Source organism: Oncorhynchus tshawytscha, linkage group LG23 (genome assembly GCF_018296145.1).
Source record: "Oncorhynchus tshawytscha isolate Ot180627B linkage group LG23, Otsh_v2.0, whole genome shotgun sequence".
In the NCBI taxonomy this organism is placed as follows: Eukaryota; Metazoa; Chordata; class Actinopteri; order Salmoniformes; family Salmonidae; genus Oncorhynchus; species Oncorhynchus tshawytscha.
The window spans coordinates 13,694,263-13,718,794 of NC_056451.1; the positions used below are offsets into that span (position 1 = coordinate 13,694,263).

A 24,532-nucleotide genomic window follows, 5' to 3' on the forward strand; every position below is an offset into this window, starting at 1 on the left:
TCTGCATGCAATGACCTGGGCTTGCAGTCCTTGGAGTCCCACCGCACCCACCACTGCAGATCCTTTGTCCAGAAGCTCGCAAAATCCCAGCAACGAATAACGTTAGCTGCCTCAGACGATAGGAAATGTCAGTGTCAGATCTACCCATCTAGTCCTTCCCCCTATTCGGAAAAACAGATACTACAACAGCCCAATGCCTTACTTTGTGAAGTTGTTTAACTGTAATATTGTATACTACATCTCATATGTTTTATTTGATTTACTTACTTACGTAGTCCTACGTATGCTGCAATTAAGCTTTGAGCAGCAAATGTGTACAATTCAAAACTAACCCTTAAATGTATTTTTATTCTTCAATTACCACCAGTGCACCTCAGTTCGGCTTACGTCATATACATGCGCCACACAGCCTACGTTTTTAAAATGCGACAGTGGTGCTGAACAACGTTCGAAAATCTGCGTATCAAATATGGGTTGGACATTAACTAGTAAAACGTAAGGTATCCCCTTTTAATGTAAACACAATTGAGATTTTACCTGACTACGACATGTGCGACTCACCAGAAAATCACCAGGCTCATCTGCGAAGTTTGGAAGAGTTGACGGAGTTCACCGAGAACTGCCAGAGACAACTGAATGAGCTGTTAGAGACGCTGGGATGGAGACAGGACCAGGATAACGGCCCAGTTCAGGTAGGTCAGGAAGCTAGTTAGCTATATTCATTGAACTGCTCAGATACGATGGGTGGTTCTCCTAGCCCTGAAACTACGGCGTTCTTTATAGGACTAGTTCACCCCATAATCAATGTTTTCATAACGTTACCTGAGCTAATATCCATATATCCATATTACAAAATGTGCACCATCTGTTGTGTATGTGTAGCTAGCTAGATAGGAGACCTCCAAATAAATGGGAAAACCCTAGATGATGTGTGATTCATTAAGTCTCTGTATACATGACATGCATGCTACAACAAGTAGAGATGAGATTATATCTTGTAAATGACCTTCCACAGGAGCTGATGGAGATGTGCCCCTATGACCCGAGCCACAGAGTGCCAAGCAGGAGCATGGGGAGACACAAAGCCACCTGCCAACTCAGCCAGATTGGATACTCCCATGAGGAACAGGTTAAAGAGCTATACAGTATCACATACACATACACACACACATACTCAACTGAAATATCAACTGAGCCATCAACACTTTTTGGTGTAGCTTGTCATTAGGGTAAGGAGTTTTTCCTGACCATGGGGCCAGACCTAGAAAAACTGGACCCTATAACTAGAGCGGACCAAAGTGGTGAGGTCAAATGATCAGGAAAAACTCTCCACCCTAATTATTCAACAACCTTATCTGTTATGTTCTTTAAAAGCTTTTATAAAAAGTAAACTCCTTTTCCAAGGCTGAGATGTATGACCCCTCTCTGTGTTATGAGAATGCCAGCATTACCAGCTTCACAATGGGTGAGTGTCCACTATTCCACTGCAAAGTGAATCTCAACTTAATGTAGTAGTCAAAATTCCATGGACTGACCCTGGGTTGGGGAAGCCCACTGCTTGTCTCACATCTTTCTTTGTGTTTTGCCTCACCTCTAGACAAACACACACAGCAACAGGTGATTCTTCAAGCAAGAGCAAGTGCACCACCAATTAGGACAGAGGGACTGTACAGCCAAAGTAAGATCTTTACACCCTTACATTAGTGTTAGGTCACTGATAAAACCCTATGCTTGTATTCATGGCCATCAGCATTAGTTTGACTCTGTGGTAGACATGCCCCACAAAATATTTATGCTTTTATTCTGGAGAAGCAATTAACGGTCATTTCACCAAAGAGCAACCAATGTTTAGATTTTTTTTTTTACCAAGCTCGTAGGTCTTCAGTGCCTTGCCCATATCTAAAAAGGTCTCAATTAACATGCATTAATTCATTATAAACACTGCTGAATATGGTGGCTGTGTTTTTTGTTTGTTTTTGATATAGTTTCTTTGAATTTGTCATCTGTACATGTTCTGTGTTTTGTTTTCAGTGACAGGGGTGAGTAATTACAGGAGGTTCTTCCCTCGTTCAGGCTTACTGATTACGTGCAGTATCCTTTTAATGCCATATCCTTTCAAACATGCTGCCTCTGTTGGCGGTGCTTCACACACACATTTTCCCTGTAAGTGTTGGGGAAATGCCTCTTTTTTTAACCCTTTCATACTGAAGGTGTGAGTGATCATCTCAATGTAATCAATGTGTTCTGAAAAGCTTTTGAATGAATGACTTCTCATGACTCTCTACTCTGTGTGATACTGTTGTAGGATGTGAGTGTGTGTAAAGCCCTTTTCATTGTGCTGCAGGTGAATACTCCACAGACCCTACAGAAGTTCCTCAGAACCAGAAGCGAGCTATCTGTGACCTTACAGTGGCAGACCGATTGGCTCTTTTTGATCACGTGACAAGGGAGGGCATCAAACAGAAGAATCAAGCTGTTGCAACCAACAACGAGGACCTTTATGTTGATTTGGTGGCCAAGCTCAAAAAGGGTAGGCCTATAAACATGAACTATTGAGATCAGTAGTGTGGTTTAAGCCACTTTTCTTATGAATTGCTCCTCTAAATCCATTCCAGTGAGTCTGTTGTGTTCATTTCTGTTCTTTAGGTAACGATCAGAACGAGCACAAGTCTCACCTGGAGCTGATGGCTGAGATGAGGGACTACAAGAGACGGCGGCAGTCTTACAGAGCCAAGAACGTCCATAACACCAAGAAGTCCTACACTGAGGTGTGTGGGGGTGTGACTGTTTCAATAGAATGTTAATGGATGTACTTTACTTTGATGTGTGTTATATCTGGATATTTTTTTCATCAATCCTGCAGGTGATTCGGGATGTGATTAATGTCCACTCTGTTGAACTGTCCAGTCAGTGGAAAGAGGAGGAGAGGAAGGAAGAGGTTAGAGAGTCCAAACACGGCCCTCACAGGTAATCCAACCATTGTCTTCTTACCTACATGATAGCTCATACAAAATCCAGTTAGTACTGTAATACTTATTTAAGGAGCATGTAAAAAATAAAAACAGACTCCCCTGACCCGTTTATTTCTCAGGAGAAGTTCTGAGGACAGGCGGTCTGCCTCCATAGAGTCCCGCCAATCTCACGCCAGCTCCAGGGATGGACACGTCTCCCACCACAAACGCCACCGCAGTGAAGAGCGCAGAAAAGACCCCAGCCCAGAGCAGGGCCAGGGGCGCAGCCGAGAGAAGGAGCGCAAGAAGAAGAGAAAGAGGTGAATCAGAGAGTAGTGGATTGACTGAATATCAATTGTCTCATGCATTCAAATCTGACAGTGTTTAATTGTATGAAGTCACTATCAAGGCTGGTTGCAGACATTTAGTGGTTGATGAATGCTTTGGCTGTAAACATGTTTGATGAATTGAATGTGTGTGGACATTCACAGGGATTCCTGCTCGCCAGATGAGAGACCTCATGATCGAAAGAAGAAAAAGGAAGAGAAGTGATTTTCAAGTTTAGTACTTTGGCTTGGAAAACCAGAGATTAGGTCAAGGAGCCAACCAAAGCTACGATCCAATGATCATAATAGCGTACCACTTAGAATGTACGCCTTCATACTAAGTGCCCAATTCATGGCTTCATATTAAGTGGTATGCGTGTGTAGAAATTGTAGTTTGACTCACAGACAAATCTTTCTTTGATGTAATCTAATGATGATATTTTAAAGCACCAGTGTAGCTTTAAACAACTGTCTTAAACTAGAGAGGTTATTAAATGCCTGTTGTATTAGATTACAGAATGTAAATAAACTGTTACAACACGATTCTCAGAATTCTGTTGTACATTCATAATTACCCCTGTATTTGACTCACTTCCAAAAAAACGGTTTGATGTTTAAAGTGAAAACAGCATTGTGTTGGAACTTTGAATAGAAGCTTCATATGTGTACTTTAATGATCATGGTCATAATCTGTGTAAAAGCTTTTGTGTGATGGCCCTTATTTAGAAGTATTCAGATAAAAATCTTACTTCAGTAAGGTTACCTTTCATTCTCACAAAAATGACTTCTGTTGTAAAGCCACAATTACTTTAGAATTCATGGATTACTTCCTTTTTTAACAAGAACTCTGCATAAACAATTGTCTGTCTTTCCATGTTGCGACTAGAAATGGTCAGAAATATCTACACATTTCTATCAGATACGTATATTAATGTAATCATTTAGGTGTAAATGGCCCCTCCCAGGCCAACCCTATTGGTTGAGACCCCTCAGGGCAGTTTGTGCCTTTCTCAGTGTGTATTGTATTGAATGTTGGACAGGAGTGTCCATAGTTGGCACACTTTTGCCAGCAGGTCAAAAGGTCAGGCCTGGGGTCAATGTGCATCTGTAGCCTTTAATGATGGGATAAAAATACTTTTCAATATCTGTCACAACACTATTCAATTGGTACTGAGGTTGATCACCTGTTAAACCGTTACTTTAAATGGGTATTCAATTCATAATCAGAATGTCAATAGATTATTTTTGACTGAATGACTATAGAATTGACCTTAACCTTAACTGTACTACTTGAACAGCTCCAAATGTCAACTTTTGAATGTTTTTAGTTATTGGGGTATTCACGACCTGCACAACTGTGTCAGTATACTGAAATGGTCACAACAAAATGGACCCTGCACTAGGTCTCATCTGTTTTAAACCCTCCCTCTAATTCTGTATTTATCATTTTCTCCTTACTCTCTCATCACTCTCTTCTGTCTGGGTCTCTGCCCCTGTTTGTATTTGGGGTTAGGGTTAGACTCAGGTATTTCTCACCCTGTCGAGGAGAAGAGGGAGCCGAGCCCGTGGCTGCCTGAGAACCTTATGGATCCCTGAGAGAGGGAGAGCAAGGGAGAGAGAGAGAGGAAGGGGGACCAGTGCTGTGAGTGGGGAGCGAGAATGCTGTAAGGAGTACAGTTCAGGGAGGAAATAAACTGGACTTTTCTGTCTTTATTTAAAAAAAACCTGTGGACTATCTGATACGTTGAGTGAGGGTCTCAGTGGATTATACAGAACCAGACAGACAGAACCAGCACCATGGGAGCCCCCAGGGTGAAGGTAAGCAAGCAGAGCAGGCATGGTCTAACAAGGTTTCTGAGATGTTGCTACGCCAGATTCTGGATGTGAATGCTGTATTTGGTCCAATAGTGTGGTTCTTGGGCCTAGGTTCTCTGGTCCGCAGGTGGTGTACTCAGTGATGCTGGATTGAGGAACCTAATCTAACTATTGGTTGTGTAATGATGCGGTAATGAGGGTTTATTTTTGGTACTGTGTGAGAGTGTATTTGACATGGACTGATTTAGCTGGTGGGTTGTGAGCATAAAGAAACCTAAATATACATTGGCGTTTAAATACTATGTGACCTATTTTCAGGATGATTAGCCTAGTGGTTCACATGCAGCCCCTAACAGTGTTTGAGTTCCCTCTGAATTAAGGGTAATTACTTTATAGTCTGTACGTTTCTCAGGAATGTGCCGATTTGACTTTATCTTAGAGAGCACTCCACTACACACAACAGCAAGTCAACCGACAAGGCTTGAAACATTGCACTTTACAACTTTGAGAGGTGATTTTGTTGTTTGAAAATTTGGGTAAATGTATGTTTTTTCTTTGTTAACGGTAGCTAAATATAAATGAACAATATCAAATATGCATCAATCAAGAAGTCCAGGATCTCATTTTACACTCTGGGTACAGATGGAAGCAGTTACATTTCTTATTTCTTTGCAGCAATTCTTTGTGGATAGTGTATTACTATTCGATGAATAGCTTTTTCATGACTACTAACTGTTCAAATGGAAGGATTAGGGTTAGTGGAGGTGAGCAGTCTATATCCCACACTGCACCTCAGTGTCCCAGGGGGCCTGGAGGTCGGTGGGGATCACTGATTTACACCACCAGGCAGACGTATGGGGTCAACTCTACATTCTGGGTACTTGCCCAGGTAATGTATGGAATACTCCAAATCAATTGGTTTATTTCAACAGATATACTCAATTATCTGCGTTATCATTGAGCACCATTTGTCATGTATACACTGACATTAATTTATTGATCAGGTGCTCTTATTCCTAGTCTTTTAATAATTGATTTAAGTCCATTATAGACTACTGCACATGTGTTTTATTGATGTCCTCTGGAGTTTTGAATAAAAAGCTGGAAATGGCATGGATGAAAAGTGGTGGACTCATGGTGGACAGACGGCTGCTTGACATCACAGCAAACAGAGAAAAGGCCTTTTACCTTCTCAGAGGAGTGGGATGAAGAGCGCCTTTTAGTACAGAGAAAGTGCCCTGGAATGTGAGAAGGGCCTGAGAACTGCTGTGGCTCACCTTGTGGTTTTACCTTAACAAAGAGCGTTTTGAGCCTGTATTTCTCATCTCTATCTTGTTCAAGGCGCAGATGAGCTCTTGCCTAAATCTACAGAGCATAATACAACCCTATCACCTGGATGGCTGATACCTGCAGAATTTCCTCCCACATGTCTCATGTCATGTGACATCCAATAGGCTGCTGTTAATCCAAGGAAGTGACTTCAGTTTATTGGCCCATTTTCTTTCTGGAAAACAAGAAGAAGCGACTCTATTTTTGGACATGATTTAGCCATATGCCTCAATACCAGAAATGTTTGCTTCGTGACATGTCCAGCGTGTCTTTTAACAAATATTCCGGAAAACTACCCAACCACAGACCATCTTTGGTCATCTCCCCTAATAACATATAGCCTTTTCTAGTGATGGTCTAATATGCCACCTTGCAGCCCAATTTTTATTTCAACAACCCCAAGCAACAACTCCACAAATTGTTGCTTTTTGTGAATTCATTTTGAAGTAGGATATACACTCTTGCTGCTTGTCATACAGTATATACAGTTTTATGAAAATAAAGTTAGCATTTTTCTTATTTAGCAGATTAATCATAGGCCTTATTGGCAGGCCTAAATGTAGTCATTTAGCCTACTCCAACTGTAGCCTAGGCTTACTGCAGGCCTATATGATATATAACTACAGACCTATGATCTTGCAGATGTCATATTATGATTGATATGAAATCTGATGTTTGTCAAGGAATTAGTCAAATATAGACCATATAAATGTTGAATATTATTCATAGCCTACAAGTGTTACATAGCCTACAAGTGGGCAATTAATACATGTCTGGAATGCCAAGACAAGAAAACAGGCTTGCGTTTAATGAGTTGTTATAATGTGCGTAACCACCACCAGAGGGAGATATATCTGACATTTTAAAAGGGTTATTGGGTATAAAATGTTCTTAGTGATCCATTAGCCTTCATTTATTAGCCTAGACGTCTACAGTCACCTAATTTTTCGTCCTCAAAACAGTTATTTAAGGAGTTAAAAGTGTAACGAAATAAGAGCGCCTGTAGGCTATTCATTTTGAGCTGAGAGGTCTTCCATCTTCCAACAAAGGTAGGACTTCCAACCTTTACCTTCTGTTATCTTTATAGCGGCGAAGAAATAGGCTACAGCCTAAATGGTCGTTTTAACCTCGCTTTGTTTTCCCGCCTTTTCTACAGGTTTTGGTTATCTCTCCGCTGCTCGTGTTCCTATTGTGCATCCTCCCCTCCCACGCTCAGGACGAGTACTCTGGTTACCACTCAGGTGAGCTGCCTGACGTGCACTGTTAGCCATTAGCCTTGCATAGCTACTGTTTGATGTTAGCTAATTATCCACATTTCTAGAGGTAAGCTAAAACAGTAGGCTATATCTTGATTTTATTTCAGTTGACCTAGATTGCGGTTAAAAATGTTATAGACCTATATTCTCATGCCACCACAATGAAACATTTTTGATATTTGCTTACAAACATTACATTGGTTTATCTATCTAATAACAGGCTATTTTGTTTTGTAAACAGACTATCATTTTACTGGGAAGGTTTCAGGCTTGTTTAATTATTGTTTTGTGTCATATTAGGTGAGGAACACACCTATGAGGGCTCATTGGTCGACAACTATGAGCATTCAGGATACCCACAGCCAGGTAATAACTACAACATAGCAAAGTCCCTCCTTCTAGTCAAAAGCCAGAATGCAAATGTTTCCCTCACTTAAACCCCTCCACCGCTCCCCATTCCTCGCTGGCAGAGGAATACCCACCGGAGCCCACTCACAGCTATGAGGAGCAGCAACCCTCATCTGGATATGACCCCTATGCACCAGCCCCCACCAGTGTGAGCATGATCACAGAGGACTCCTACCCCTACACCACCACCACACAGGTGAGGGGAAGTCAAGGGGGAAAGTATGTTATGTGTAATGTTTAGTAATGGCATGTCATGTAACATTGTGTTCTGTCATGTAAGTTGATATCATGTTATAACTGCAGGTACCATACGAGCAGGAGCCCTACGAAGAGTCGCTCCAGGCCCCTGGTGGTGGGGAGGCTTCTCTGGGGGAGGAGGGGCCAACAGACTGTAACTGTGAGCCTGGAGAGCCAGGGTTCGCTGGATTTGCAGGGCCCAAGGTAGGACGAAGGTGCAAATGTAATGTTAGAACCTTATAAACAGCAAACATCCATTTACTTTGCTGATTAATACTGATTAAATGGCATTTATATAGCATTCACTGGGTCCTTAAGTGATTTGCGTTGTATGGGGGTAACTCACCCCATCCACCACCATCCTGTGGTATCCTTCTGTTTTCTGGACTAAACAAAATATCTGTCTGTCTATCTGTCTGTCCATCTAGGGAGCCAGAGGACTGCAAGGTAAAGATGGCTTCCCTGGGGCTCAGGGACGGGAGGTGAGTGTTAATCACTGTATAGTCACTAAATCAAATTCATAGTGCTCATATCCTTATTGGAGTAATGCTGTTGATATTGTTCTTGTGTGTTGTGTTCAGGGGTACAAAGGATTCAAAGGAGTTCTAGGAAGAGGAGGAGACACAGGGCCTGAGGTGAGGAAGTGAAAAAAGTCAAATAAAAGACCTCACCCAAATCAGCCTTAGACACTATAGCATCTCCCTAAGCGAGGCTTGAACCCAGGTTGCCCAACCCCACTGCAAACAGGCTTGCCACAACCTCAAAAGAGAAACAGTATCTCCCTGGGAAGAATGTTTGTAACTTAAAAAGTATGGCATCAACATTACCCTTGAACTTGACTCAACAGCTGTATTGACCTTTGCCTTCTCTACAGGGTGACTCCGGGCCTGATGGGGAGGGCGGTGCCTCTGGTTTCTCTGGAGCCCAGGTAATAATAGGCGTCCAAAGGATATCACAGATGTAATGTATCTCTCTTTCATGGTTTTGCTCTGGTCTAAATTCTGCAACATGGCACAAGCAATGTAACGTTTTTCTATATTGATTATGGCCAGTAGATGGCGATCTCTTTATTATTCAGAACTGGAGAGTGGCTATGTTGTGTCGTTGAGGTGAACGGCTGAGCTCCATCAACTAGGATAGCTCTTTCTCATTTTCTCTCTTGGTCTATATTTTATTCCATTCTTTTGCACCTTGTCTCTCATTCTTTCTCTCTCCTACAGGGCTTGCCTGGTCTTCCTGGAGATCCAGGTGAGACAGGGGTGCTAGGACTGAAGGTAAAGACCCTTCCTCTAAACCAGTCCGGCATCCTACAAAATATGTATCACATCAAACAAAATCACTCTTTACCTAAAAAGCCATTATAACCCCATATCAAAAACAGTGTGACCCTTTACAAAATCTTATTTGAATGTTCACTAATAACAGCCCAAGCCACCATAATGTTCGTCTAAAGTTTAAACCTACAAGAAACAGCATGACATCACATAAAACCCCTGCTGTACCACTGAGAACCAATATGACATCACATAGGACCAGTATGACATCACAGGGAACCAGTGTGACATTACAGAAAACCCATATTGCCACGGTCAAGACAACTCGGAACTCAGAAACTCTTAAAAAGGTATTGTAGAAAGATGGGGCCAGAGTTTTCCACTTGGAAATGATCAGAATTGACCAGCAGGAAGCTCTACGCAAAAAACGTAGGTACATTTTAACTCAGAGGTTCTGAGTTTCCGAGTTGTACTGAAAGACACCACAGATATGGTCAATGGAACGGTCTGCGTTTCATTGACTCCTTTACCGCATCTATAAAGGTAGACCCCAAAACCAGCAAAAAGGTATGACATTATCAACCCCCACTGTTCCACAGAGACATCACAGAGTACCAGCATGGCATCATAGAATACCATTATGCCATCACAAGTATTCGCTAATTACACCAAAAAAATCTTCATTGACAATTTGAAGCTGTCTATGCCTGAGTGTGTTCCTTATCCTCAACAGGGTGACATCGGTATGGAGGGGCCACGCGGAGGAGTGGGGGTAACGGGTGAGACTGTGAGTATTGACACAATGTAGCTGTTATGTTTTGTAGGTAACCATATTTGGTTTGATAGCAGGGATTTTATTTCAATTAATCTCACAGAAACAAAGAAACAATACATAGGTTATTATCATGTAATTACCAATTACTGTTGGATTTTCTAAGGAAATGCACTACCTGGTCATTTCTGTAGCGTAAAATAAAGTTATTCCTCAAATGAGTGTAAGGAAATGTGATGCTAAATCTCCAGCATGTTTCAGTCTGGCCCTACTCATGTGTTTAGTTCTTTGTCTTTTTCTAGGGTCCAATTGGTGAGGCAGGGCCTGGTGGGCCTGATGGAACTGGAGGTATCAAGGTAAACATGGTGGCTCCCACAGCTCAACACCGTCCACTCACAACAGTTGCCACCGCTCAGTGTTGCTACCACAACTCAGCACATTCTCAACATGCTCAAATCAATTCTTCACTCAGCTCCTTACACAGCTCTCACTAGAAGCAATACTAAGGCTTTGTGACGTGAAATGCTCAAACAGGCTATGTGATGCGATCATTTCCATTTAACATATAAACAGCATACAAATGATTGTAATTTGTTCTGGCCATGTTGAGACATATTTTTTTCCCGACCTTCTCAGGGATCAACTGGAGCAGAAGGGAAACAGGGTCCTGAGGGAACAGACGGGGAAAAGGTAATGCCTTTCAACCTGGCTTTGTGACTATGGTTAATTAAACCAGGGTTGAATAACTCATTATTTAAAACAAATCGTATAACTTCTATTTCCTGTCTAAAATGTCTTGCATCTCATCCGTTCTCTTCCACAGGGTCAGATTGGAGCACCTGGATTCTCAGGAGACCATGGGGAGATGGGCTATAATGTAAGATGGATGTCTGTCTATCCGTCACACCATTCATCTCTCCATTTGGATCTCTTGTTTCTCCTTATCTACTAAGACTATGCTATTCCCTACATGGAGAGAGACCAATCCTAACTTGCTTTTTCTTTCTGTGTTTTATAGGGGTATCCTGGAGAGCCGGGAGGCAGAGGAGAGACCGGTCACAAGGTATATTTAGGGGGACAGGAGTTATGTTGTTTTCACAGAAAGTACTCTAGTTGCTCTCAAAAGTCATTGGCCCTTCCTCTTCACAGAAACTACTCTGGTTCCCCCAAGATGTATGTGTGTTCATGGGTGTTTTCCCTAAACTGCATACTGTTATTTTCACTGAAGGTTTTGCTATTGTTGATTTTGTGAGTCATGTGGCTGTTAAACACTTTTGGCCATAACGATAGCACCTTCTCCACGTGGGAGATTAGATTGATACTGTAGTATGTTTCCCTTGCAATCTCTTCTCTTCTACTTTCTGTTTTCTCTGTATCTCTCTCTTTCAGGGTGACCAAGGCCCAGGGGGCATGCCAGGCAGTGATGGGGAGCCTGGAGAGGATGTGAGTATCAGTATGATAACCACTAAATTAGTAATAAATAGATAAGGAATCTGTTGATGGGATTTCTCCTAACAAACTACATTTACTGTTTATTTTCCAGGGTCCTCTTGGAGTTCCTGGGGTGATCGGCTTTCCTGGAGAGTTTGGACAAAAGGTAAAGTGGAGGATAATTGCATGCTGGGTATCAGGATGACATCATCACAATGGTCGTGAAATGCTTACTTACAAGCACTTAACGAACAATGCCGTTTTAAGAAAATATTTACTAAATAAACTAAAAGTGGATATGAACTTTTAATACTTAAATGAATAATTTGTGAATAATGGCCAGTCTTCCCTCCTAGGGCACGAGCGGGGATCGTGGTGTGAGGGGACCTCCTGGGAGAGTAGGAGCTGGGGTAAGACAGGCTTTATAACCACTATATGAGGTGCTCTAATCTCAATCACATGTGCACAGTAGACTACAGATCACAATACAGACACTGTCACTTCCACATTCCTCAGTAAAGTCCCCTCAGTGTTGTTAATCAGATGTAAATGCCATGTTGCTTAAGTGTTTTGTGTGGGTGGACAGACCCATGTGATATTGTTGACAGTCAAAAAAAGGAAGGTAAAGTCCCTGAAAAGGTTTCAGTGCCAGTTAAAAACACAGATGGTTTTAGTTATAAAAAAACACTGTCAGAGATGTTGTGGCAAGAGTACCGTGTCTCTTGCTATAAGTTGAGACAATTAAAAATTATCTGTCATTGGAATTTAACTAAATTCCTCTTTTTGAACAAGGGTTCTCATTCAGTTTACCTATGTGTGTGTTTCATATTACAGGGGCCTCAAGGAGCGAGAGGAGATGCAGGAATTCCAGGGAAACCAGGACCTAAAGGCCTGCAGGCCCAGCCTGTGTGTATATGTCATTACTCCAACATTGTCATTACCAATACAATTATCATCATTGACTTTTGTGTTTATACAATTGTTAATTTAATACGTTGTTTCTAGGGAGCCAAAGGGGAGACAGGACCTGATGGTGAGAAGGTAACCTTTTATTTACATTCCCCATCACACTGCTAAATTACCAGTCAATTTCTCACAGTTAATCAAGCACACACACACACACACACACACCAGTAAGTGAAAGTGGATGTGTATTGGTCATCTACTGTTTATGTTTGGGTCTTTCCTTTGTGACTGATAAGCTGTCCTATCATTGCCATGGCATCTTACTGACTTATCTCATGTGCTGATTGTTCCTTCCTCAGGGTGGGGTTGGAAGAACTGGTGTGAAGGGAGAGAAAGAGGACAAGGTAAATCATATGACAAGGCCGAGGCGACGTCACTCTCATCTATCTACTTCCTGTTTCCATTGATGTAGTGGGTCTGTTTTTCTTCTTACCAAAAATTTTTCCGTTCCTCTTTCCAAACAGGGAAGTTTTGGAGCACGTGGTGACAAAGGACAGGTTTGTATACTCCATTCTGTGAAAGTATGTGGTTTTTTTCACCCTAACCCATTCTATGTCACATAAAAACCATAGGTTGTTCCTAGATGACAGCAGACACAACAGCACATCAAATCAAATCAAATCAAATTTATTTATATAGCCCTTCGTACATCAGCTGATATCTCAAAGTGCTGTACAGAAACCCAGCCTAAAACCCCAAACAGCAAGCAATGCACGTGTAGAAGCACGGTGGCTAGGAAAAACTCCCTAGAAAGGCCAAAACCTAGGAAGAAACCTAGAGAGGAACCAGGCTATGTGGGGTGGCCAGTCCTCTTCTGGCTGTGCCGGGTGGAGATTATAACAGAACATGGCCAAGATGTTCAAATGTTCATAAATGACCAGCATGGTCGAATAATAATAAGGCAGAACAGTCAGGTGGAAGTTGAAACTGGAGCAGCAGCATGGCCAGGTGGACTGGGGACAGCAAGGAGTCATCATGTCAGGTAGTCCTGGGGCATGGTCCTAGGGCTCAGGTCAGTTGAAACTGGAACAGCAGCATGGCCAGGTGGACTGGGGACAGCAAGGAGTCATCATGTCAGGTAGTCCTGGAGCTCAGGTCCTAGGGCTCAGGTCCTCCGAGAGAGAGAAAGAAAGAGAGAAGGAGACATACTCCATACTGTAGAGAGTTGAGTTCCTGTTATGTCATAAAATCCTAAAGGAACTGTTTTAATTAGGTAAAAGTATTGAGAATTAAATTATTTGATTAGGGAGAAGTATTGAGATTGAGTTTAAATCGTGACTTTTTGTGTTCAGTGACTGAACAGTGTCCCCCCCTCTGTCTGTCTCTCTCCTTCCTTCCCCTCATCTCTGAATGGCAGCAAGGGGAGAGAGGTATCATCGGCCCTGATGGCATTGTTGGACGAAATGGACCCCCTGGCATCCCAGGCTCCAGAGGAGAGCCAGGTCCAGGCGGTGACCTGGGCGTCAAAGGTGGCTCTGGACCTAAAGGAGTGCCAGGTGCCCCTGTGCGTATCAGGAGCCAACTCCAGTCTGCCTGGAGGAAGGGTTTCCCCCTTATTTTACATTGACACATATTTAGCAAGAACATTTACTGAATGATTGATCGATTGATTACTTGCTTGGTTGATTGATTGCCAGCTTTTTGACCTCAGGGCCCTGGGCTGACAGATGAGCAGGTATTGCAGCTGTGTAAAGGAGTGGTGACAGCCCAGATCTCCCAGTATGCAGCTTCCATCCGGGTCAAGTGTTCCCAGGGCTGCCCCATCAACAACCGCACACTTATTGGGCCGCCCGGAACCAGGGGACCAACTGGAGAATCAGGCAAACCCGTGAGTCACACAGCCCCCAAACCAACCCCTATCTACTAAGGAAAGCCTTTATTCCAAACGATGATAAGTTCTGTTGACCTCTCTCTCAGGGTAAAGCGGGCAAAGCTGGAGTCAAAGGAGGCAGGGGCATCCAAGGGGACACAGGAGTAGATGGTCAGAAGGGGACAGTGGGTGAAAGAGGTATGTAATCCAAATGTCTTAGTTCAACCAAACTTGATTACAGGTAAACTAAACCCTGATCAGTAAGGCTCATTTCAAGTGAAAATTAGTGGAGCTCCTTTGTAGTGGCATAGCTTCAGAGTGCACCCCTAAGCTCTCTGTTCTACTCCACAGGAACAAAAGGCTCGAAAGGAAAGGGCGGTGAGCCTGGTAAAGGTCTGCCAGGACACGATGGGCATCAAGGCCTCAGAGGTAGGACACTGTTTCCACTGGTGTGAAACTCTCAGGTCTACCTCAAAATTGCTTGTCTTAGAATTGTTGTAAAGTATCTGTAACTCACATCCAGATTCACTGGAATAGGCATTGTGTGGTTTTATTCAACATTGATGTTAGCAGGAAGTCTTTTCAAGTGAACTTTTAAGACGCCACCTCCAATTGTTAAAAACATTTCCCCACAGGGCTGCCAGGCCACCCAGCAGAGCCAAAGAATGGTTTGGCAGGTCACAGAGGGCCCCGTGGTTTCACAGGTGCTTTGGGCCAGCCTGGCATGGCAGGCAACGCAGGAGTGCCCGGCTTCTGTGAGGCACGGGACTGCAGCATTCACGCGCCTGTGATGCGCAAGGAGCAGGGCCTAGTGAAGGGACCCCGCGATCTAAACCCCAAGATTTAACCCCAACAAGGAGCTTCAGGAAAAGGTGAAGGAATGGTCCACGACGAGGGGTCACTCTGGACGGTCGCTCCATGGCAACATTGAAGTTAATTCCATTCACATCTCAGCCAAACCAGGAATTGACATTGAGTTTTGAACTGGGAAATTACCAATGTGTACAGCATTGATCTTTTTGAATTTCATGCCTAATTCAATTCCTGTATTGACTGGTATTGAAATGTAATGAATCCGAGCACTGTTCAATGGGGCTCACCAGTGATGGAAGGGTTTGGTGGGACACGCTGGACTCTGCACAGAGATGAAACCAGCCTTGACGCATTTCATCTGAGCCAAGCAAGGCTCCAAATGAACTCTGTTTAGGCATAATTGATACTTTTTTTGTTAGGCCAAAATAGATTTTTTTTATGCAGAAACAAAAAATGAAAGTCTTCCTCCATGCAAACCATAAGTAAAGGGGCTTGAGAAACTGGCTAAAAGAAATTGGCAGAAAATTAAACTTGCAGGAGTCTCTGGCTACCAGTCAGGTTTTGTTTTTGATATGATCAACAATGATGGGTATACATTGAAAATAAAAAGTGATGTAAATAATTTTGTAAAGTATCGCAAGTACATGTACTGTGTGTTCTGAAATATCACTGTTTTAGATAAATTCTGTCTTACTTTTTCTTAAGATGAGTCCTCACTTTTTTAGTCGCCACAGTTTGAGCGTGTTTCTGAGAATGTGTGGTCTCTTTCAGTCATCTCATATTTGGGTTAATCTAAATAACTTATTCCCCCCCCCCCATTAACAGATGTTCACAGTCAAGATAACATCGATCAATATAAAATAACATACTATTTGATATTATTTCATATTAAAAATAAATTGAAATGTGTTATACAGTATATTGTATTTGGAATTTCTATAGTTAAATAATCTGGCTAATGATTTGTAGGACAGCACAAAATGTCTGTCGATTAAATATATTTACTATATTCATTGGATGGCGATTTTGATTTTTAAATAGATTTTCATGTACATGATTTATTTTGCATAAATAACTTTCACATGAACAGGATGTTAAACTCTATCACCTCTTAATTGATATTTTTGTCAATCTTCATTCAATTCTTTTTAATGCATCACCACATCACAGGACAGATTAGAAAATGAGCAGAGCATGAAAATGGGTGATTATCTCTCATCAAAAGCATGCTAAACATTATGGTATACAACTCTGCTACGAAAGTACACATGAATGAACACAAGAAAATAAACCTTGTTAAAATGTTTAATGCTGCTCGTGTTCAAAAGGGCTCCTCTTCGTGTGTAAAATGATGCTTGTCAGTTCATAGAAAAGTGTTTGGTTTTATGGACTGGAGGTAAGAAGAATTATTATTACCAAGTGTTTACACTATTGTACAGTACATCTCTGGTGAAATCAATCAAGTCACCCGTCTCTAAGCTTATTCTCTGATCTAGGGGTGAGTAGGAGTACTTATATAAGACTACTTTAAAATATATATTCTTAAAATGTGGCACTGGTTCCAAAGCATCTTGATGAAGTATAACCATTGTGTGCCTTAAATTGTCCAAGGGAGAGAAGGCAATGTTTTTCTAGCCAATTGTACATTCATACTTGCATTTTATATTCACTAGGTAATACATAGCTTAATAAATATCTCTGGCTACATGACCCTACATGATGATACAGTGCAGTTAATTGTAAGTGGTCAGCAGTGAGAAATGTTCTGTTGAATTTTCATTTAAAACACAACACGCTTTCTTCCTCTCTTAGGTAAAAAGATGTGAACTTCACCCATCATACTAGTTTACTTGGTTGAGTTTTACTATGTTCTGTACAGGTTTAAAATGGGTGGTCATAAGAAAGAAAGTAACGTTGCGTAGAAGACAGTAATGAGACAAAAACATACAACTAAAAGCTGTAGAAGTCATTTGTGTCCCTTAGATGAATTACATCATGCTTATAGTAGATTAACTTTGAAAAAGTGGGCCTAACTGTGCTTTATCAGCTGGATCGATGTCAAGGGGTGTCATCTGGGTGAGACCAACATCGTTGGAGTCCCGTTGCTTTAGCTTCCTTCAGAAGACATTTAAAGTACAATCAAAAAGATCAAAAGCATCATCAATGCCCAAAGTCCTACAATTTTAAAAAGAAGAAAATAGTTGTTAAATTAATTACTTGCATTATTTGAAAAATGCTGATTGTCTAACACTCATTTCAAAATCTCTCATTGTAATAAAATTAAAAGAACAAGAATTTCCCTGTGGCAACAAAACTTGTTCTGATAGTTATAGAAATTGATCATCTGCAGCTGTAAAGTATATTTTATTTTGATAATAGTACAATCCAAATGTAGTGCATGGTCTAAAAAAAGCATAATTTACCATAATGAGCTAGTTGAGCGTTTGCGGTGGCAGCGATAGCGTTTGTCCCCAAGTAGCAAAAAGAGTGATATGAGCAATGATGATGACAACAATGCTTAATATTTATATCAATGGTAGATATGTTGTGTAATACACCAATAACTTCAGGGGAAACCATACCTAAGAAGTGGATCCTGGTCTCTTTATGTAACCCATCCTGTTTCTAAAAAATGAAGGGGTGAATAAAAAGAAAGGTTTGTACTATGTTGGTACTTTGCAGACACTAACAGAGGAAAGGAAGGTGAATTGTAATTCAGAAAGTTGACCTACCTTGGTGCAACCAATAGTTAATGTGACATTGGCACATTTACTAAGGATGACTTTTCCAAGGAACACATCCTTGCATGGAGGAATGTATTCCTTTGTCCTTACTTTACCCCTGTCGTTTTTATAAATGGCAATGGGCTGCAGAAAGAAAAATATCTTATCACGTCATGTCTCAATTGAAATGGCCCCTGCCCCTCTGCATACTGTTGATGATACTATCAATGGTGAGATGTGAAAAAATTATAATGCTAATAGAAAATGCCTGACTTCACATTGTATCTACTTGTCATAAGCATATATGCAATAGTTTACCTCTTTGTCAATGGTCCAGCTCTCCTCACATTTGACAGCCAATTCTTTAAAACGGTGCTTCTAGTGTGACATTACCCTCCTGACATATGTAGGCAATTTGATTATCCTCTACAGGGGCTGCGGACAATGAAACTGAAAAGTGAACAAAGAAAAGGACGAGTGGGATTGGGAATCCACTTAACATCAAGAAAGGATGATTTCAACCTAAATCCACTGTATTATGCAGCATACTAAACTGACTAGTGTCAGTTTAATGGATGTGGTCACAATAGTGCGATGACCTTTCCTGAGACCTAAAAACTTGCGTTAGATCCCCAAAGCTAAGCTTTAAAATCCATTTTCCAGAATGGCTTAAATTATAAAAACAATGGTTTTGAAATTAGCTCTCACGAGCAAAAATAAGTTCCTGAAAAATGTGCACAACTTTAAAAAGGTATTACTCACATCGGCTACGGAGAGCGTGATCACAGTCGTCCGGAACAGCTGATGATCTCATGCATGTTTCATTCAGTGTTACTTGCCTCGAAGCGAGCATCGAAGTTATTAAACTTGACTGGTAGGCTCGGGTCACTGAGCAGCTCGCGGCTATGCTTCCCTTTGTAGTCTAATAGTTTGCAAGCCCTGCCACATCTGACGAGCGTCGGAGCCGGTGTAGTACAATTCCATCTTAGTCCTGTATTGACACTTTCCCTGTTTGACAGTTTGTCGGAGGGCATAGCGGGATTTCTTATAAGCTTCTGGGTTAGTCTTGCTCCTTGAAAGCAGTAGCTATACCCTTTAGCTCAGTGTGGATGTTGCCTGTAATCCATGGCTTCTAGTTGAGGTATGTACGTACAGTCACTGTGGGGACGACGTCGTCGGTGCACTTATTGATGAAGCCAGTGACTGATGTGGTGTACTCCTCAATGCCATCGGGAGATGGATTGTAGAACTGTTTATCTGTTTTCACTATTGTATATAAGCTATTTATTTTAACATACATTGGTTAAAGGAAAAAACAGAATAATGGAAGAAACAAGCCAAAAAAAACTATTGGTCAAAAAGTACATGATATCACCATGTACCAGGAGTGAACTGTACTACACGGCCGAAAGTATGGAGACACCCCTTCAAATTAGTGGATTTGGCTATTTCAGTCACACATGTTGCAAAAAGGTGTATAAAATCGAGCACATAGCCATGCAATCTCCATAGGAAAACACTGACAGTAGAATAGCCCGACTGAAGAGCTCAGTGACGTTCAATGTGGCACCGTCATAGGAGGCCACCATTCCAACAAGTCCGTTTGTCAAATTTCTGCCCTGCTAGAGCTGCCACGTTCAACTGTAAGTACTAGAAACGTCTAGGAGCAACAATGGCTCAGCCGCAAAGTGGTAGGCCACAAAACCTCACAGAATGGAACAGCCGAGTGCTGAAGCAGTAGTGCATAAAAATCATCTGTCCTCAGTTGCAACACTCACTACCGAGTTCCAAACTGCCTTTGGAAGCAAAGTCAGCACAATAACTTTTCGTCAGGCGCTTCATGAAATGGGTATCAATGGCAGAGCAGCCACACACAAGCCTAAGATCGCAATGCCAAGCGTCGGCTGGAGTGGTGTAAAGCTCGCCGTCATTGGACTCTGGAGCAGTGGAAACATGTTCTCGCGAGTGATGAATCACACTTCACCATCTGGCAGTCTAACGGAAGAATCTGGGTTTGGTGGATGCCAAAAGAATGCTACCTTCCCCAATGCATAGTGCCAACTGTAAAGTTTGGTGGAGGAGGAATAATGGTCTGGGGCTGTTTTTCATGGTTCGGGCATGGCTCCTTAGTTCCAGTGAAGGGAAATCTTACCACTACACAATACAATATCATTCTAGACAATTCTGGGCTTCCAAATTTGTGGCAACAGTTTGGGGAAGGCTCTTTCCTGTTTCAGCATGACAAGGCCCCTGTGCACAAAGCGAGGTCCATAAATAAATGGTTTGTTGAGATCGTTGTGGAAGAATTTTGCTGGCCTGCACAGAGCAGCTCAACCCCATCTAACACCTTAGGGATAAATTGGAACGCAGACTCCTAATCCCCAACATCAGTGCCTGACCTCACTAATGCTCTTGTGACTGAATGTAAGCATGTCCCCTCAGCAATGTTCCAACATCTTATCAGAAACAGGGGGACCAACTCCATATTAATGGCCATGATTTTGAAATGAGGTGTTCGATGAGCAGGTGCCCACATACTTGTCAATGAAGTGTGTATTTCCATGATTGTCTTTTAACTGAAATACCTAATACACTATAAGAGACGTTATTTAATTTGACACAGACAGCTATAATTACTCCAACGACCCACTCGACACGTTACGAATAAACCAAATCTAATTGAGGAAGTCTGATCGCGGAATTCACTGGGAATTCCCCCACCCCAAACATTCACTTTCAGGTAGCAAAAACCAGTCCAAAGGTTAATATAGTGTAGACCTATCTTAATATTTTTCCTATATTGTAATGTTGTATTTCTATCTATTTTAACACCTTCTTCAACAGAAAGAAAATCATAGGCACGACACTAACGTTACGGCCATACATTACAAGCACGTTAATTGACATCTACAAATCAGGATATGATGCAATGATATAGGCTACAACTAATAAACTGGTAAATAAAGTATTGAGTTAACGTTCTGAAATAACAACGACTCCCAGTAACTAAAATTCCGGTTTCTCTTAAATTTAACGCCAGATTCATTGGAAAAAACATACCCAAACACATCTGGAGAATGAGCCAACGCATCGCCATCATATCTCCACTGACTCATGATGACAGAGCCGGCGCGCTCGTACATCCATGTGCACGTGTTAATTTTGTCCGTCCACACCAGACTTGATCAGGACACTCACGTGGAAAACGCCTGAAACATGCCAATTTAGCTACCTAATTTACCCTGGGATATAAACATTGGGTTGTTAATATATCTGAAATGCATAAGATCCTCTACTCTGACAATTAATCTACAGATGAAACGGTAAACCTAGTACATTTCTAAGAATCTCTTATTTTTGGACTTTATATGGCGGTTGGCAACCACCTTTAAGGTGCATTACCACCACCACCTGGCGGTGTGGACCTCAACCCATCTATCAATCACCCATGTGGGTATATTGTGTGTACATTTATTTTGCAAAGAGCGGTGGTGAGCATGTCTCATGTCTGCAGATTCGCAATCGGTCATGTGGGTGGAGGGAGTGCACGCGCACTTCAGAATGTGACGCAGTTGGGGAAATCCCAGTTTAACTTCTCTCTCGGAAAGTATATAAACTGCTACCCTCCTGTTCTAAATCGTCATCTTCGTTGCTGTGTACTACAATTATGCTTTTTCAACTCGTCTGCATATTAGGTATGTTGTCATTTATTTTTAACAATGAATTTGATATTCCAATGAGGCAGGCTCACCTGAAATAATGATTTACCTTGTGTTTGTCTAAAGCTGCCTCTGTGCAAGGTGGCCTCACACAGGATAGGCCTACACAAGAGGTGAAGTCAGTTTGTGGAGAGGACTCAATTCTGAAATGTAAAGCAATATGTAAGCCTGGGGTCCAATACCAGGCGGTGAGGTGGTACAAGGTAAGCTTTCTATTATTGTGATAGCACAAACTGTGTTAGGAACCATCTGACCAAATTCTGTACAAGTGCAATATATGCCAAAAACATACAGCACTGGTCCCAGACCAGCTGTTAAGAGCATACAGTAACCTCAAACCCTCTTCTCCCAGCTGGGTGAGGAGCCCTCTAATAAGGAGTCTGGTCTATTGATGAAGAGGCTATCATCACCTAAAAGCACCACCCAATGGTACGCCGGTCTGGAGCGTGAAGTGGAACTTTTGGCTGATGATTCTTTTGATATCTTCCTGCGCAATGTAACGGCTGTTGATAGCGGGAGGTACAAGTGTCTCCTGGCAGCACCTGAAGGAGAGCAGAACCAGGAGGGGCAGGTTCACCTCAGAGTGACAGGTACGTGTGTTCTACTCTCATTGTGTGCTTATTTTGGTATGTAGACTTACTGTATAATGTATGTGAGTGTTTTAAATTGAACCCAGAGAGAGTTCATCTATGCTGCTAAATTCTTTAAAAATGTTTCCAGTGATGCTCAAGGATTTGTGGATACTTGTTTTGCAGGTTGCCTTGAGTCCACAGACCAATCAGAAGAAAGGGATACCATCCTAGTTCTTTCCATTGTGGGGATTGTGGCGGCATTACTGATATTCACCATCAGCTATGTGAGTTACAACACTGTCAGCTGTTCCTCTATTATTATTTTTAACAGATAACCATAAAATGTTTGTTTCTTTTTTCATGTATTTCATTTTCTTTGAAATGTTAGTTATTGACTCAATAATCCTCATTTTTACCATAGGTCATCCTAAGGAATATGTTATTGCAAAGGAGTAAGAAGTATCCACAAGAACCACTTCTAGATGCACCCCTTGAGAAGAAAGATTTAATGTTGATTTACACTCTGGGGCCAAACTGGTCTAGACAGGGTTCCATAAAACATGTCTGTGTGTGAGAGCCTGTTCTGCTAGTTTGGGCTCATTGTATACTTGAACATAAAGAGGAAATGCAGAGAAAGACTAGGGCACGTTTGAAGCTGAGCAACGAGTCTATCATGCTGACCACACCACTTGCGTTGTGAGCGTGGCAAAATAAATGTACACATCTGTTATTCAGCAATTTCATCCAAACTGCTCGCGCGCATCAACGAGCGCCTGCGTAGCCAGGCGCTAAAATAGACGCTTTATGCACTGCAAGTCCTGCTTCTCCCATCTCCTCATTGGTTTTTCAGAGCATATACCCACATGGGTGATTGAAAGATGAACTGCGATCCACACTCCAGCCCAGTTGGTGGTGGTAATGCACCTTAAAGTTGGTTGTCAAACGCCATATAAAGTCAGAAGACTGATGGAGGAGAGATTACTAGAAACAAACTAAGTTTACCCTTTTATCTCTGGATTAATTGTCAGAGTAGAGGACCTTGTGCATTTCAGGTAAACTAACAACCCAATACTTGTACTTTCCAGGAGAAGAGTTCACCTCTAGAGCAGATGGAGGCAGACAACACTCTGGCCGGGACTATAGAACCAATATGTGTAGGCTTTTCAAAGAAATGAAACTGTAGCCTATACCCTTTCACTCAGGCAGCCAAACAGCAGTACAAAATCAGGCTAGAACAGCAGTTCTCCAGCAATGATTGCTCGTCTGCAGCATCCACTCGCCTGTGATGCGCAAGCAGCAGGGCCTGCTGAAGGGACCCACGATCTAAGCCCCAAGATCTAACCTCAATAAGGAGCTTCAGGAAGGGGTGCAGGAATGGTCCACGATGAGGGGTCATTCTGGAGTGTTGCTCCATGGCAACGTGGGGGTTAATCCCATTTACATTTGAGTCAACCCAGGAATTGAAGTCGACATTGACTTTGAACTGGGAAATGACCAATGTGTAGTTTCCTCTAAGCAAAATGAAAGTGGGCTTTGGTGAAAAGTAATTGGCAGAAAATTAACTTGTATTGTTTTTTAAACATGATCAGCAATTCTGTGGCTACATCGACAATGAAGCCTTGTAAATAATTTTGTAACTAACTGTATCTGATGTATGCTGTCCGAGGTGCTAAATAGCTTTTAACAAATCTCTACCTATTTCACAAGACACATTCTGTCATGTTTTATTTTAGTTATATACTGTACCTTGACTTTACAACATTGACAGGTGACGTAAATGACTAATGTGCAAATTTTGAGCCCGGATGATCACAATTATTGGGATGATCACAATTATATTTTTTGGATAGCTGTTTTAATAGTTAAATAAATAAATACCTCTGCTAATAATCTTTTGAGTGACAAACAATTGTGTGAGGTCTCTGTCATCGTCAAACACATTACAAAGTAACATCACACAGCATAAAATGGAAGCCAGGTTAAGCCATATGATCTAAACATTGAACATGTGAATCCTTTACAAACATGAAATTCCATGTAGTTAAAAAACATTTAATACTATAGAATAACTAAAAAAAATGTATTGCGTCACCATATCACAGGACAGATTGGACATGAGGAGTGCATGGA

General features: G+C 41.7%; 3 protein-coding genes across 3 annotated transcripts; all 3 read left to right on the top strand.

Moving 5' to 3' along the window:
• The first annotated feature begins 409 nt into the window (after positions 1–409).
• LOC112222894 (U11/U12 small nuclear ribonucleoprotein 48 kDa protein) lies at positions 410–3,851 on the top strand. The gene is made up of 9 exons (XM_024385750.2): positions 410–692; positions 1,016–1,129; positions 1,405–1,465; positions 1,598–1,678; positions 2,345–2,530; positions 2,647–2,768; positions 2,864–2,967; positions 3,092–3,271; positions 3,443–3,851. Exons 1-9 carry the CDS (start codon positions 549–551, stop codon positions 3,501–3,503), a joined length of 1,053 nt encoding a protein of 350 aa, XP_024241518.1. The 5' UTR covers positions 410–548; the 3' UTR covers positions 3,504–3,851.
• Positions 3,852–5,074: 1,223 nt separating this feature from the next.
• On the top strand, positions 5,075–16,785 carry zgc:113232 (collagen alpha-1(I) chain). The gene is made up of 26 exons (XM_042304394.1): positions 5,075–5,095; positions 7,578–7,662; positions 7,978–8,043; positions 8,148–8,281; positions 8,389–8,526; positions 8,751–8,804; positions 8,904–8,957; positions 9,197–9,250; positions 9,543–9,596; positions 10,330–10,383; positions 10,671–10,724; positions 11,005–11,058; positions 11,192–11,245; positions 11,387–11,431; positions 11,758–11,811; positions 11,912–11,965; positions 12,156–12,209; positions 12,634–12,705; positions 12,805–12,840; positions 13,065–13,109; positions 13,230–13,262; positions 14,123–14,269; positions 14,417–14,593; positions 14,683–14,773; positions 14,927–15,004; positions 15,211–16,785. Exons 1-26 carry the CDS (start codon positions 5,075–5,077, stop codon positions 15,420–15,422), a joined length of 1,974 nt encoding a protein of 657 aa, XP_042160328.1. The 3' UTR covers positions 15,423–16,785.
• A 4,829-nt stretch (positions 16,786–21,614) lies between these two features.
• Positions 21,615–24,292, top strand: LOC112222893 (CD83 antigen). Its single transcript, XM_024385748.2, has 5 exons — positions 21,615–21,806; positions 21,897–22,033; positions 22,183–22,420; positions 22,586–22,686; positions 22,824–24,292. Exons 1-5 carry the CDS (start codon positions 21,779–21,781, stop codon positions 22,974–22,976), a joined length of 657 nt encoding a protein of 218 aa, XP_024241516.1. The 5' UTR covers positions 21,615–21,778; the 3' UTR covers positions 22,977–24,292.
• The last annotated feature ends 240 nt before the right edge of the window (positions 24,293–24,532 follow it).